At 43.2% G+C, this 16,316-nt stretch overlaps 1 protein-coding gene across 8 annotated transcripts in view; it reads left to right on the top strand.

Annotated features, from left to right (window-relative positions):
- Positions 1–16,316, top strand: part of CUX1 (cut like homeobox 1) — a 270,416-nt gene that overhangs the window by 158,978 nt on the left and 95,122 nt on the right. For all 8 annotated transcript variants that reach the window (XM_048324800.1, XM_048324798.1, XM_048324799.1 and 5 more), the window contains one exon: positions 12,453–12,501. In XM_048324800.1, coding sequence (XP_048180757.1) covers positions 12,453–12,501 — 49 coding nt within the window. The remainder of the gene's footprint in view (positions 1–12,452; positions 12,502–16,316) is intronic.

Below are 16,316 nucleotides of genomic sequence, written 5' to 3'. Positions count from 1 at the left end.
CAGAGGGAAGGGAAAGGAGAGAGAGGGAGGCAGCTCCTCCATGTGAAGCCCAGGAGGTTGCTCTGTGTCTCAGGGGCCTGCCCACATGAAGTGATAATGAACTGGTGAAGGTTTGGACAACACCTGCCTGTTCTCCTTCCCCTGGTTTGTTTTCCCTATTCTGTGGTCTCACATTCCCTCCTTTGTTTCTTTCTGCCTGGTTTTTTTTTTGCTGCTTTGTCACTGGGGTCAGCAAGATTGATGCTGTTGATAGCTCTAAAGTGGAACTGCAAAGTGCTGACATGATGGCCATTTGACAGGTGTCTCCATTCAGAGCAAAGCTGGAACAAATTGGGAAGAGAGAAAACCGTATTGGTAATTGAATACATTATTATAAAGACAGCAATCATTCTGGTTGTTAATCTTCAGCATAGCTCCTGGCAAAGGTAAAACCTACTCAAAATGTAGAATAAACACATCTCTATCGTGCTTTCTGCAATTTTCATTCCATTTATTGAATAGAAGGAGATCAGCTGCCTTTATCAAAGACCATGTAATGCTATTTTCAGTAGCCAGAAGGAGATAACTTGCTTGAGAAGCTAACAGAGAATGGGCACATCACCTGTATTTACTTCTAAGCCAAGAGCATCTAAAGCATTCCCCAAATACATCTCCCACTTGAATGCTGTGTTACTGCAGTCAGTGTTTAGCTTTGCTTTTGCACAACATGCATGTCCTTTACACTGAGAATGGCAAAAGGTTGCATTTTTAATCCAGATTCCATCACTAAATAATGCCTTTTTGTTGCCCATAAACAACTGTCCAGATGCTACAGGTGGTTTGACAATGAAACCAGGATATTGTTGTATTTGAGTGCCTGTTGGTGAACGTGCTTGGGGGCACATCAGCAGCTTGGTAAGAAATAGTAAATTGGAGATTATTGGCCTGGTGGACACATTCATTTTGTTTCCTGGCAATAAATCCTTCAAAAGGCTGTGTAGGATGTTGTCTTACCCTCCACAGTACCAGTTGCCAGGTCAGACTGGGTAAAGGAACAGGTAATTTAGAGAACTCGAGCGTTTGGGCTGTGACTGGAACAGGTATGGCTTTCCTTCTTTGGTGTGGGGTGTTTCCCCTGATCCCTGTCCAGGTCCCTGGGGGATTGCTGTTCTCCACAAGGCAGGAGCTGGGGTCTGTCACTGCTCTGCTGGGAAGCAGTAATTTCCCTTTGATCTGTGCCTGTGGAGTGACACCTGTACACAGAATTCTGGCTGTGCTCTTTCATTCTCAAACGGACTTAAAGCTGTTGCACTGAGGATAAACTGGAGGCAGTTAGAGAAAAGCTTTTACAGGTTCTTACAATGATGGACGAAGATACAGAATAAATAAGGGGAATAAGGGCAGAAATCAATCGATAGCTCATTTTTCCAAATTACTGAGCTCCTCAGCTCTCTGTGGTTAAAGAGAAGATGAGATGCTGAGTGTCTCTGGAAAAAAGCTCCTAAAGATTAATCTGGAATGTGAATGTTGATACAGTAAAAATTCTGAACAGTCTCCAATTTTTTGAGGTTGTTCTTGCTCTAAAGAAAACAAACATACAGAAATCTGTGATTTTGGCAGTGGTGTAGTATGAGGGAAGATTGTTCATTTTGGGATTGTAACTGCTCAAAACCTAAAGGGATTTTACAAATGTGACATGGTGATTATAATAAAAACAAAAAAGCCCAAAAGCCAGCAACCCCCCCATGTCCTTGACGAGATATTTGTGCTCATTTCACACATTGTAACTGCAGTGATATTACCAAGTAAATTAAAATATTTGTGTGTATTTTTAGAGGATCTTTAATCAAAGCACAGACAATTCCTCCTGCTGTTTCTCCAATCTAAAATATTGCCATTCCGATAAAAGAGAATGACACTTCAGATGCCTGCAATTAAGGTTTCTAATTTTGGCTAAATTATCTGTTTTAACTCCGTAAGTAAAAATAGGTAAATGGTTGCAGGTTCTTTATTTCAAAATGTCAAACTACTACTACTTCTACTACTACTATTATTGTAATTAAATATTGTATGTAAAAATAAATTCTATTTATTTAGTTAGTTGGAGAAACAATTGTAAAAGAGCTTAGGTGAGTTGTAGAAGCAGAATTAGTATGATTTGCTCTTTTAGGAAGTTTTTATTTTACATTTTGTTATACATTTTTTTCGATGTAAATTTTTTAAAAAGGCAAATTCTGAAAACCTGGCAGGTTCTGCTGCAGTGCCCTGGGAGCAGAGCAGCCTATTTGTGCATCCACAGCCCTGCAGGACCACAGCCTTCATCCCAGTTTCCAAAGGAAATGGAGCTTCCACGAGCCTGTGGTCTGTTTTACTGCCAGCCTGCTTGGAGCTCATCAGTTCCCCTCCTAAATTAACTTGGAAGCTGATGATTGACTTCGGCAGTAATTAACAGCATTAGAAATCCCCAGCACAGGGAGCTCTGGTGGAGCGTGTAGGAACTGGGAATGGGAGGAAAGGCAGGCAAATAACCCATTTGAGGGCTGCAGGTTGAGGGACAGCAGCTGCAGGTTGATCAGCCATGTCTCCATGGCTGGAGAGTGTCTTTAATCTGTATTTCCTATGATTGGTGGGTGGGAGGTGAAGAGGGGACACTGAAGGGATAAGGGAGGGACCTGGAGATGTCGCAGGAGGAAGCAGCCATGGGGGGCAGCTGGAAAGGCCCAGATGGCACAGCTGATATTGTTACAATAGTACTGTCTAAACAACTTTATAGGAGCAGTCGATGGGAAGCAGGGCTTTGTTTGGGCTGGGGCTCAGGGAGGATGTGTGTTTTATCCCTGACTCACCTCCAACATCTCAGGAAGCAGCTGTGGCTGCCAGGTGAAGCTGCTCCCACCAGAGCAGGCTCTGCCACAGAACCTGCTCTGTCCAGGGAGGATTTCCTCACTGCAGGAATTCCACAGACTCCGAATCACAAAAATGGGGGAGAACCCACCTGACTCCACCACTCCAGAGGCTGTTCCTTGGTTCCTTACAACACCCAGTTCAAAGCTGCTTTTTGGAGTAAATTGCCATTACCCAAGTCTATTAAATTTCCCTCAGATGATGTTTAATTGGGAAGCAAATTAACTGCCAGCTGAAGCTCTATGAGCAGACTACACAAATGCTTCACTCCTGGCAACAGGGATAAACACCCAGAGAGCAGGGAATGGACCCAGGGCCTCCAGGTCCCCAGCTGCCCTGCAGGAATGTGTTCTGGAAGTCAGGGAAGTGCAGGGCAGGTGGGAAAGTGTCAGGGTGTACAGGTTTGGGAGTAAAGTGAACTAAGTCACCATTAATAACAGTCACGTCCCAAAATGACTTGCAGAGGATGAATTAGAGTTTCTGCCAGTGTGGACCACAAACCCACCAGTGGAATAAGTGAATGGAAGAGGATCCAGTTTCTGGTGTGAGAGGCACGTTCATCCTGCTTGTGTCAGGATCAGAAAGAACTGAGGGGGTGAAAAACCTGGGAACCAGCGAGGAACTTGCTTTGTGTATGAGGAGAGCGACTTTCCTAATAGAAAAACCTCTTTAGGTTCAATCCAAATGTTTGGATCCTTGGGAAACAATGATTTCATCAGCAAATCTAACTACAGAGTGTACCCTAAAGACCCAAGATGAGGACAGTTGCAGGGAACAGAAGGTTTAATAGTGCTGCTGCCTTGATGTGATTAATAAGGCTGCTGATTTCCCACATCTTATCAGCTGACTATAACACTGTTTTGTATATTTGTTATCTCCATGCTGCATTGTGGTATGGGTGGATAAATAGAAATACCATGGAGGCGACAGGAAACAAAACAAAAATAATCAAACATGTTTATCACTAGAGCATTAAAATGGCTGCTGTGGCAGACACCAGATGAATTATGCAATACATAACTTAATTCTCTGGGCCACAGATGTTTCATTTTTCCTGCAAGAAGCTGATTGAACCTTGAATGACAGTTTCAGGCAGTCTTTGATTGCTCTGTGGGTCACATGCTTGATATGACCTGCATTTGAGTTGCTTTCTACATGCTGTTGCTTTATAAAACATGTAAAATTGACATCGTGTTGGCTGCTCAAGGCCAAGTCAGGAGTAATTCCATGGGTTTGATATGCTTTGTGTGCAAGGAGGGGAGAGGGAAGGGTGCCTGTGTTTAAATTCTGGTGTGTTACTGAATCAGCTGAAGTCAGGAGAGGGGAATTGCAGAAAGCTCTTTCAATTTGTACCAGGAGGCACAAGGAAATTGGGAGTTTGCTGCATCCATGTCATCTCACGTTGTTAGGAAATCCTGTCAGATCAGCAATGGCTCCTGCTTCCCAGGGCAGGCTGGCAGTGCTGGGAATGTTTGTCTAAATCACCTCCCCTGAACGCAAACACTTGGCACAACCTGGAGGTTTTGTTCCCCACCCTGAGGACTCCATCCTGCAGATTTGCTGGGTTTGTGCTGGTACAGCAGGCCTCAATCTCAGGGCCTCAGTGTGGGTGGGATTCTGACATAAATAACATGAAAAATTAAAGATGGGAATGTTCTTCCATTCTGTTCTCCATGGCCTGTAAAGGGAGGTCAGAAAGATCACAGCAGAATGGAATTGCAGGGTCTCCTCTCCTTGTATCTCAGTGCAGGACCTGCAGGAGAACCTGCAATCTGGAGCCCACAGCTCCAGAGGTTCTAGATTTCCCACCAGCTCCTTCAAAAGTTGGTGGAAATGGATTTTTAGGTCTGTCTAAACAAGGTGATTTGTGTCTGCAAATTTCAGGTGCAAAAATTATCTTGGTGCTTCAACACCTTCTTTGGACTCCGGTGTGGCCCAAAGGATTGTGACCAGTGCTCTGAGGTGGGAGGTGTCAGAGAGGAAACCCAGAATGATCCAAATCTGGACACTCCTCATTTCTGATTTTAATGCTACTCATAGGGCTTTGCAGGGTGAAGCAAAAACACACTGTAAAAGAAAAATAAATGTTTCATCAGGAGAAAAAGGATTTATTGCATTTCTTTTCCTTTCTGTGATGGGCAGCATGATTGCTGGACATGGAGCTCACAAGAGATCTGTTTGTGGGGAGAGAAAAACAGTGAGAGCTGAGTAAGGGTTTTTTAAATGCAGGGTTAAACAGTCTGGAGAGCCAAAATTCATATTGACCGTTCATGTTGCAACATGTGCAGATATGTGCCACAAAAGAACATACTATTGCCATCAAATAAAAAAGATGGATCATCTAGTTATATATTGGCTAATTTTTTGATCCAACTAATACATCTTTTCTTTCTTCCAGCTGCTTACATTAAGTGTTCTCTGGTTTGCCAGGTGTGCCAGGGTTGTGTGTGTGACACTATGGGAATTACAGCTCTGGGGTGCTGTGAGTTGACGTTGTCTGTTACATATAATTCTTTTTTTTTTCCTCTTTGTCTTTTATTGAGCACATCAATTAGTGTCAGTCAGATCAATTTCTCTCCAGAAATGATTAAGAAAACACTGATGATCTTTAGAATCTGCTCCCTTGTGTCTCACTGGCATAAAGCTGATTTCTGTTGTCTATAAAACTTTATAATTGCGAACATGTTTATTTTACCCTTGAAATCCTGACTTAAAACATGAAGACGGAGCAAAGTGCTGTGCAGGTTTTCTTGGAAAGCACTTTTCCTATGGACTGAAAGATGTTTTATTCTACAGGGTCTTTTCTCTCTAATGTTTGAGATGATTCTTGTTTTTCCAGGTACCGCTCAGTATCTTGGGCTTTATAAGCAGTTTCTTTAACCTTTTTCAATATTTGATGATCACTTGACACCTTTCAAGCGCTCAGGCCCTCGTTTATTTGAAGATCATACCTGCAGCTGGTGTGGCTGCTTGATCCTGGTGTGCTTAATGAGAAATCTTTCCATGAGATTTATTTCCCCAGCCTGGATCTGTGTGCGGTGCCGTGCGTGGGGGCAGCTAGAGGAAACCAGGATGAATTCATAAATAAGGATAAAACAACCCAAAAAGATGGGGAAGGTGGTGGGTCTCTCTGCTTTTTGCCAAGGGAGGAAGTTGATTTAGTGCAGAGTGTCTGCACAGAGGATCTGGGCAGTGTCCAGTGGACATTTCCCCACTCCCAGCTTAGTGCAGATGACGTTGGGTGCAATCACCGGAGCACCTGAACCCAGCCTGCCTTTGATCTCTCAATTTAAAGCCTCCAGTGTTTCACTGCTTAGCAGAGAGAGGATTTTTTTTCTTCAATTGAGTTCCTAGGAAAGGAAACACCCAATGCATTACTAAACTTAGTGGATTTATGAATCCCTGAACAGAGAAATTCTTTTACAAGAGGCCTGGATTTATATGACACTGGAAAAAGGATTATCTGATCTGAAGATCCTTAGAGGGTTGCTCTGAAAGAAAATATTAACCTATAGCTCTTGCAGTTTGAAAAGTAGATTTGAGAACTTAGTAGTAAAAAGGGTGTGAGATCTTCCCCTTTGACATGTTGTGCTGAAATAACTTTTTCTTTTATTCTTTGTACAACCCTTCTGCCTGTTATTCCATCTTGTACTAGCAGTAAAGGTGAATTTATGCTCTGTGGATGTCTGTTGGGTTGGAATAATTATGAACTCTAAAAACACATAAATGTGTGTACAGTGATACTCATAAAGTTCCAAAGAATAAAATTAGTGGGTTTTTTATATTACCTTCCTCTGGAAACTTTCTAAGAAAGTGTTTGGTGGTTTTTTCTTTCCTAGAAATTAGGCAGCAAATCCCAGGCACCTTGGCAGGGCACTGAGGTGCAGGGATTAGATGAGGGCATCCACCAGCAGAGTTTAGGAAGTGGTTAGAACTTGGGTAGGGAATTTTTCGCCCCTCTGCTTTGCTTAAAGTAAAAATAAAATTGAATATTCAAATGCTGGAATGCTCTCATGGCCTGAGTGAATGCCGTGATCATTGGGCTGCAGGCAATCCTGCCATTGTTTAGTGATCCGAAATTGCTTCCTAGACCCAGGAACCTTCCCTGATAAAAATTTCATTGAAACCTGAAAAAATTCAGTGCACTGCCTTTTGCTCTTTTTTTATTTTTTTCCCTTTAAATGCTTTGGCCCCTGTTCTTCTTTTCATCCCTTCCCAAATATCCCAAATAACCTCACATTTTTTGCCTTGTGCTGGCCAAGTGCTGGGTTACACTGCCTGTAATTTTAAGAGGCTGAGCTGTTTACCTAATTTGGCCAAAATCTGCTCTGTGCCGATCACAGATATACGTTACAAGGAGGATTTTTCTTTTTTTTTTTTTTTCCTTAATTAAACATAAATGCACATTAGTTGATAATGTCTGCTTTTAGTTCAAAATTGCCTGCGTAAATGTTTGGGTAATTAGAACATTTTAACAAGCCCCACTGGCTCCATATACCGTTTGCTCCAACTAGTAAACTTTTACATGTTTTTAAAGAAAACAAATGTGTGGGAAAAAATGTTGTTTGTTTTTTGCCAAACCAAAGTATTAATCTGCCCTGGTAGGGAAGTTTCTTGGCCATGCCACTGACTGCAATTTCCAAAGTGTCATCTGTATTTTTCAGTCCTTCCATGTATAAAGAATCCAACAGCAGTTTCCTTCAAGGTTGAGTAAGTTTGAATGTTTAGGGGGCTGTAGCCACAAGATTTGGCAAACCATTCACTTGTCATGTTAATAAAAAAGGAATTGTTTCTGCCTCTTTAAGCTAGTAGCTAAATGAAGGACTTGGATCAACTGGATTTTAATCATAAAGTCCAGATTCTTCTTGCTTGCAAGTGAATAATTTCGTGGTGTTCCGGGTTTTCATCTGATTTAATTTTATTTAGAAGAAGAACGGAGCTTTTTCCCTGTTACCAACCCTTGAATTTGCTGGCTTGTTATGCTGTTCAAACCTAATCGGTTTTCTTGATCTTAAAATGAAAATCGAGCCTTTCTGCACTTTTTATTTCCCATAAGCAATTGAATTGAAAAGTGGGGTGGTTTGGGGGTTTTTTTTCAACTCCTTAAGTTGTTTTTTATAGATAGCATGTTAGCTTTGAGGGCTGTTTCATGACTAGTAAAAGCTTATACCTTGTAAAATCTATAGCTTTTAATGCATTTTGTTTCTCACTTCAAACACAGTACCAAAAGAAGAAATAATAGAATATTTCATGGTCGTGCTGTTTCAACACTTCAGATTCTTTTTAAGTGGTGATGCTGATTTTGTAGCTAGAATGCTTGGGCTTAAAATTTGATTCCCTAAATTCCTTAGTCTGAAAATGTTGAAACTTAGAACAAGCTGTAATACACCCTGAAGAACTGACTTGCTTACATGATTACTTTTCCTCTGCCATGGAGATTATAAGGAACTAGATCAGATAAATGATTATATTATCTGTGGAATGCAAAAACACAGGGTAGATAACATTTATTCCTGAAAACAGCTTTTCCCCACTTTTTTTCTCATGATCTGTGTTAATGTTTAGAAAGTATCACCCTTGACCAAACCCTGATTAACGTTGGGTTGCAATGTAGAAATCTGGTGTAACCACCATAAATGTCAGTGTATTTTAGTAAAATGTCTTCCTGTTAATAATTACCCTCATTCTCTGTATCTGTCTGAAGAAGGAACTTTGGGGGGTTTTCTCCTTGCCTTCATCTCTTGGAGTGATGGGGGAATTGAGGCGTTCATGAGGGGCCAAGGTTTGTGTTTCTTCAAGAATAAAGAAAGTAAAAAGTGAAATAATCAGATCTCTGGTTCCTAAAAGTGACTTTGGTTCACATGGGGTGACTTTGGTTACAAATAGATTCTGTGTAACCACAAATTTGCTGATTAGGTGAAAAAATTCTTCCCTGTGAGGGTGGGCAGGCCCTGGCACAGGGTGCCCAGAGCAGCTGGGGCTGCCCCTGGATCCCTGGCAGTGCCCAAGGCCAGGCTGGACATTGGGGCTTGGAGCAACCCTGGGATAGTGGAAGGCGTCCCTGCCCATGGCAGGGGTGGAACAAGGTGATCTTCAAGGTCCCTTCCAAGGTGACTGTTCCCTTTGAGATTCCCATCAGATTTTCAGTGCAAGCCTGCAGGACAAGCCCGGAGCTGGATGGTGCTCTGCCTGCCAAGTTGTTCCACTGAAATAAAGAGGGATATTGAAATAGGAAGGGCTGAAAATGAGCAAATGTAGTGGAGGGTGAATACATCAAAAATGACCTGTGTGGGACTCGTTCAGTGAGCCAAGCAGAGCTGCCTTGTGCCTGACAGGTCTGAGTTTGACACAGTCCTTTGTAAACAATAAATCGATGCAGGTTGTTTCTGTGAGTGCATAAAAGGTGGGAGAACTGTAATTTATTTTATAATAAATACTTGTGCTGAGCAAACAGTGAATGCAGCTATTAGAGACTTGCTCAAATAAGTGATTTTAGGCTGCTGAGTGCCAGCTACTGATGTGGTAGTTGAGCTTTTAAAATGAAAAGCCTGAATTACTTTTGAAGATTCTCCTGAATGCTGTTGACACTTATGCTAGGAAAGAATACAGAGTAATTTAATTCATTACTTTACTTAAAGATAACGTTTATGGTTGCAGCATTACCCTCCATTGGTGTGCAGACTGCTAGGCTGGAGGTGTTTTGCTTGAATTTTTTTGGAGATCTTACATCCTTCTATTAGGTGTGCTGAAAAGCTTGGGAGAAGAAAACGTAGGAGGGAGAGGGGAGTTCAGGATCAGTCAGCTGGTGTGTCTGGATACAAGGACAAAGGGACAGTTTTGCCTTTGGCTACAGTTTGACACTTTACTGGATTCAGTCAGAATTATCTGCGCACGCTGAAGGGCGCAAATGTCATTTTTATGGCATTCTATATCCTCAGTTGCTTCTTTTTGTAATTGGCTGTGTATCCCAGTGCTGTAATAGAGCTCTTAAATCCTGACCCCGGCCGAAATGGGACACAAATACCAGTATTAATATTTCTCTCCATTTTAAATGCAGGCTTGAGCCTTTCTACCTTGTTTTTCCAGCACCATCTTGTGTTTTCCTGGCAGCCACCCACCCTTCCTCTGGCTCAGGGTGCTCCTCTGCTTTACTGCTCTTGGTCCTCTCTCCCCTTTGTCCATTGGCCTCAGATAGCCCTCTGTTCTTGCCCTTGCTCCTCTGTCTTCTCCAGTTTCCCTACCTTTGCCTCCCCTTACCTTGCCCCTTTAAAGGTGGCTGAAAGTCCCTGGATGGGTCCAGACCCCCTCAAACTTCTGCCCCTTCCCACTCATCTTTTCTCCATCAGAATCATCTTCCTTTCTGCCAGAAAACAAAGAGTTTCCCTAGCTGAGCTGAAACCCCACCTTCTGCTCCCAAAGCCGGGCACTCATCCTCTCCCAATCCCAGGGTTTCTGCTTCCGAGTCTCTCGCTCTTCTTAGGTGCTGCAGTGTTCCAGACCTTTGGCTGATACCTGGCACCCCCTGTTTGGGAGGAAAGGCGGGGATTTTATTGTTCTCCTCACCCCCCAGAGAAGGAGAGGAAGCTGGATTGGTTTCAGCTGCAGCCGATGTGCTGGGATGGGACATTCCCAGCTCTGATTTGGGAGGCGTGTGACATAATCCAGACATCATTTACTGGCTCCATATAACCTGAGGCATTCACACGTAAATTGAGCCTGAATGCATAAGCTTATATAAAGAGGATCCTTAAACTATCCTGGCTAAAAATATTTGTGAAATGCTGGGATGCATCTTTTCAGTGTGTTGGGATGCTCTCTTCCCTCTTACCTGTGTTACAGATAAGCAGTGGGGTCACTTGCATGGGCTTTGGGACGTGTTTTGTTTTTCACGTGAAATTCTGTCATTTCCGTAAGTGGGTTAATAAGTTTTTTGGGCCTGGAGTCTAAAACACAAGATGTTTCACAACTGCAGAGGCCAAAGAGACGGAAAGTGTTATTGCAGGCTGATTTTAGTGTGTCCAGGTCAGTCTCGTGGCTACCCCCTTGAGCCCTTTTTTGCCCAGGCAGTGGTTGTTCAGTTCAGTAAGTAATGACCATTATTTATTAATTCCAAACATGGTGTGCAGGATTTCTTCCCAGTGTAAGAGCACATTGCTTCTCCTGCACAAGAAAACACATGTTAATCTGTTTACCATTATTGTCCAAAAGATTCTTTCAAAAGGCAGTTCATGTTGCCCCAACAATGTTAAAGGCTGTAATTTAAAATAATTTTCCATTAATTTATATACATGCACATTTACTGATTATGATCTTTTGCTGCATTTCCCTAAGTGTACACCCAAAAGCCTAAAACACTGCTGAGGAATAAGTCAATATTCACTGTAATGATCCAGTGTGGAGTGTGCCAGAACCCTGATGTACTTCAATTAACCATCTTTCCTAACGAACACCTGCACAGGAAAATGGATCTTCTGTGGGAATCAGCAGAAAAAACAAACCCTGACTTTTCTGCATGGGCAGAGGAAGGGAATTCCAGTATTTCACAGCTTTTGCTGATAATGATCTGCTACAGATTAAAAACAAAAACCAGACATTATGGTGTTGGCAGATTGCAAAAGGACTTGCTGGTAAAGCTGCTGTTCAGAGGAGATGAGGATAGTGTTTATTGCTTCCATATGGTCCAGGCATACAAGACAGGCAAAATGTCTGGGGAGAATAATACGTCTTATTATATTGATACAGAACATACTTTTTAGGGCTGTCAGCCCTTTTCCTGGTACCTTTCCCAGGTGAGAGCCTGAGTGGGAAATACTTGTCCATGATTGAGCGTGAAGATAAGAAAAGATTGCTTAAGGATTGGCTCCATTTGTGTGAGTGAAGTATTAGAAATTCTGATTTTTAAGGGGTCACATCTGCGAGCTGCTCCCTTACACAACAATCTGAAGGATCTCGTTTCATTGACTATTTGTATAGTTTTCAACCCTTCAACTTTCCAATTCAGCTTTGCAAAGTGCATGAAGAGTCTAAATTTAGAGTTTGATCAATTTGTGTCAAAAAAAACCTTTTTTTCATGTAATGTAAAATTATATTTCTTGGTCTCTTTGATCTCTTGATTCTTTTTTTTAGCCAAATTTAGAACCAAACTTCTGGGCACACTGAAACAGAAGAATAGCTGGTTGCTTTTGTGTGTATGGGGAGTTGACTGAAGATCTGCAGTCTTTGAATTCTCCATAATTATCACTTGGGAAGCACCTTTATGTGTTGGAAAAATTACACTGCCTGGAATTTTGGGGAGTAAGACCTTCAAAGATCCAATGAATATGCTCAGATATCAATTTGCCTGTTGCATTGCAAAAAGAGAACAGGCAAAAGAATTGGAGACTTGCAGACTGGTCCAGAATACCCCAGAGGATCTCACCAGCCAGGAGATGAGCTGCTCAGTCCTACTGTGTCCTTTTACAAATAAATATTGGCAGTTGGTGCTGTTTGTGTGCCTGCTGCTCTGCCTGAGCTCGTGCAGCAGCCGTTCTCTGTGTGATAACAAAACTTCTGCTCTCTTGTTTTCCCAGGGCTGATGAAATCGAGATGATCATGACAGACCTTGAAAGAGCGAATCAGGTAGGATTTCAAATGAGTCCGCCATAAAATTCTAAGTGTGACTTGGAGTATTCTTTTTTAATTCTCGTTTGGATTTCATGACAGTTCTTTTGTATGCAGTTCGCAGTCATAACTGCGTGGAGTAAGAAAATATGCAAATTTTGAGCAAAATACAGCTCTTTAGGGATGCTCTGTAAGGGTTGTGTGCACAGTAGAGCAGTGTTTGCCATATATTTACCTTCTAATAATTTAAACTTACATTTCCCACTATGGTTATTCTTGGCTTTATGTTTCTAAACCCGTCATGTTGGCCCCTACTCAGATATGCAGGTGAATGGTTTGCCCAAATTAAAGGGCCTCTGCCCTATGGCTGTGGCAGGGCTGCAGCTTTTGTGGACTTCTCCAGACTTTTCTTTCCCCTTCCTTTTCTGCTGTGTTTTATTGGCATATTAATTTTTAGCAAGAGTTGGATCAGACTGTTCTTTCTGTGCAGGACAACAAAGAAATTGTCATTTGTTCCTGCAGATGTTAATTTGGGCTGTGAAATGTCTCTCTGGCCATCCCTCACAGTGCACACTCCTGACATGAGTGGCACAAATACTGAGTTTTAACAAACCTAACACCCATGCAGAGAATCCTTCTGAAGGAGTGAGGTGATGGAGGAGATGTGTATGGCCAGGCAGGATTCCCATGACAATGGAAATTCCACAAGCCAGTGGGTGGTGGTTTCTCAGAGGGAAACCTCAGCCAGGCATTTGCTTATCAGTGAGCTTCATTAATCCCTCTACCAGGTATGATCAGAGATTGCAGTCTTAAATCTCCCAGGCTATGGATTTATAATCCAGTTGAAGTTCACCTAAGAGCAGCTCCCTTCCAGTAGGAATTGTGGCAGTTCCTTCCCCTCCCTGGGTCCTGCTGTCAGCAGTGGCTGTGTGAGCCAGACCAGGTCACTGATCCTGTTGAAAATGTACCCCCTGCTCCAGCTGCTGTTTTGTTTTGTCTTTTCCCTGTTGCCAGGTCATCTTTCAGCCCCCACGCTCCCCTGCTGCAGCTGTCAAGTCTAGCAAGTGCCATTGGCCTTTACATTAGTTCTTGGAAAATTGGAAAAATACAAATCACAGAATCATTTCCGTTGGAAAAGCCCTCCAAGATCATCCAGTCCAACCATTACCCAGCACTGACAAGGCCACCACTAACCCATGTCCCCAAGTGCCACATCCACAGGGCTTTGAAATCCCTGAAGGGATGGGGACTCCACCACTGCCCTGGGCAGCTGTGCCAGGGCTGGACAACCCTTTCAATGAAGAGATTTTCCCTGATATCCAACCTAAACCTCCCTTGGAGCAACCTAAGGCCGTTTCTTCTTGTCCTATCACTTGTTACCTGAAGGCAGAGCCTGACCCCCACCTAAAGCCTCCTTCCAGGGAGTTGTAGGGAGAGAGAAGGTCCCACCTGAGCCTCCTTTTCCCCAGGCTGAGCCCTCCCAGCTCCCTCAGCTTCTCCTGGTGCCCCAGACCCTCCCCAGCTCTGTTTCCTTCTCTGGACGCACTCCAGGATCTCAATGTCTTAATGAAGCCAAAATCATATTTGTAAGTTGTTGTTGTTGAGTTGATTATTTAGTCAGTAAAAGCAAACTGGTGTTTGTACAGTGGGTTTTTAGTTCTGTCAAAGAACTTTTGTAGACGGCATTAAATATTTATGGAAGTGCTAGTAATTATTTGAAAATATGTAGACTTTTTAGAAATGATGTAGGTGTTAAAAATGTTGTGGTAGAATTATTTTGTGATTTTTGCAAAGGCAGTACATTTTGCAATGATTTACCCAGGAGTTGGTTTTTTTCCTTCAGTCTAAAGGGGGCCTGTAGTTAAAGAAAAGGTATTTCTGAATTCTTCATTGCCTCCTAAAATGGATTATACCTATTTATCCAGAAATGCTGTTTTTGTATCTTAACTGGTACAAAGCTGCAATGTGGGTTGGGTTTGGTTTTTACTTTATTGTGGTGCTTTTCTTGTAATTAGGTAAAATTTATAACTGCTTATGTGTGTAACCCTTAGTTTGGTTGTATTTCTGCAAAATCTGACTGTACATAAAATCAGCGTGCCGTTCATCTGAGCTATTGGAAAGCCAGAAGAGGGGGTTTGGCTCCCCTTCTCCATCTCCCTCTGCTCTTCGTCCCGCTCTGGCTGCTGCAGTCCCATCCCCTCCCAAACAGCAGCTCTGGCAGCTGGGGGATCCTTCACTGAGCCCACTGAGCTCAGTAAGTGCAGAAAGGCCTGGATTTGGGATGAAGGGGCCTCACTTGTTCTCTGGGGATTTAGCAACTTGAGGCAGCTCAGCAAACCGTGAGAGAAGCCACAGCATGGAAATCACAGAATCATGGAATGGTTTGGGTTGGAAAGGACCCTAAAAATCATCCAGTTCCAAACTGCCTGCCATGGGCAGGAACACCTTCCACTGTGCCAGGCTGCTCCAAGCCCCATCCAGCCTGGCCTTGGGTGCTTCCAGGGATCCAGGGACAGCCACAGCTTCTCTGGGCACCCTGTGCCACAGCCTCCCCACCCTCACGGGGAAGGATTTTTTCCCAATATCCCATCCAGCCCTGCCCTCTGGCAGTGGGAAGCCATTCCCCCTTGTCCTGTCACTCCAGGCCCTTGTCCGAAATCCCTCTCCACATCTTCTGGAGCCCCTTTAGGCCCTGGAAGGGGCTCTGAGGTCGCCCTGGAACCTTCTCTTCTCCAGATAAACACCCCCAGCTCTCCCAGCCTGGCTCAGAGCAGAGGGGCTCCAGCCCTGGAGCAGCTCCGTGGCCTCCTCTGGACTCTCTCCAACAGTTCCGTGTCTTTCTTGTGTTGGGCCCCGTGGGGGACACAAAGAGGACTCTGTGGCCTTGGAGGAGCTGGAGAAGACAAGGAAAGGTTCACCTGGAGAGGAGCAGGAGCTGCTGCAGTGTTTCAGCTCATTTGCTGAAACATCCCCGTAGAGTCCTTGCCTTGTGTGATGCTTTACCTTTATAAAACGTTTTGATAAATTACATCTAATCTTTGTAGCAGCAATTCCTGTGTTTTACGTCTTTCTAGTTGAAAAAAAATATATATATTGGAAGGAATTAAATCTATTGCACAGGCCAGAAAGTGAGTTTGCATCAGGCTGAAGTGTTACAATTGCAGAAACAAGTACTTAACCTAATTGTGTATTTAATAGTTAAATTAACATTTCCTTTTACCATTTCAGTAAGTGCTCATTCCCTGTTATTAAGGCTACCTTTAAAGAGTAGCGCTCAGCACGACTCCTGCTTTGCTCCTGGACTGCCTTGCTGATGTGGATGTGATGTTTTGCTGCTCTGGAATTAGCACTGACCCAAATGACTGGGATTCAGAGCACAAATTTACATGTTTCCAATGAAGATGGGGGGAAATTGGTGTAAATTTTTATATATCTGACATTTCTTGAAAATGCCTTTCCCAGTTAGTGCCCTTTTTAAATCCAGAGCTGGCACTTCAGAACTTCCCTTGCTGTTGTGAGGTGGGGAGTGCCTTTCCCTCTCCAGTTCTGCAGGAACAGGGGCTCCCTGACTGTGGTCCAGGTGTCCATAAAAATGATAAAACCCACAGGGACAGAGCTGATGTTGTGACTCCCACCCCTGTGTCCTGTTGGGTGAAGCAGGGACCAGTCTTCTTATCTTCAGCTCCATCACCTCTCTTCTCCCAATGTTTTTCCTCACTTGCATCCTCAAGTTTTTTCATGCAGGAACTTTCTGGGCTACTTTGCGTGATACCACCCCCAGAACAAATTACTGGCTCATCAAAATAATTGCCTTTAAATACCAGTGAGCTTTG

This window comes from Corvus hawaiiensis, chromosome 20 (genome assembly GCF_020740725.1).
Source record: "Corvus hawaiiensis isolate bCorHaw1 chromosome 20, bCorHaw1.pri.cur, whole genome shotgun sequence".
NCBI lineage: Eukaryota > Metazoa > Chordata > Aves > Passeriformes > Corvidae > Corvus > Corvus hawaiiensis.
This window is presented reverse-complemented; position numbering and strand designations above follow the sequence as displayed.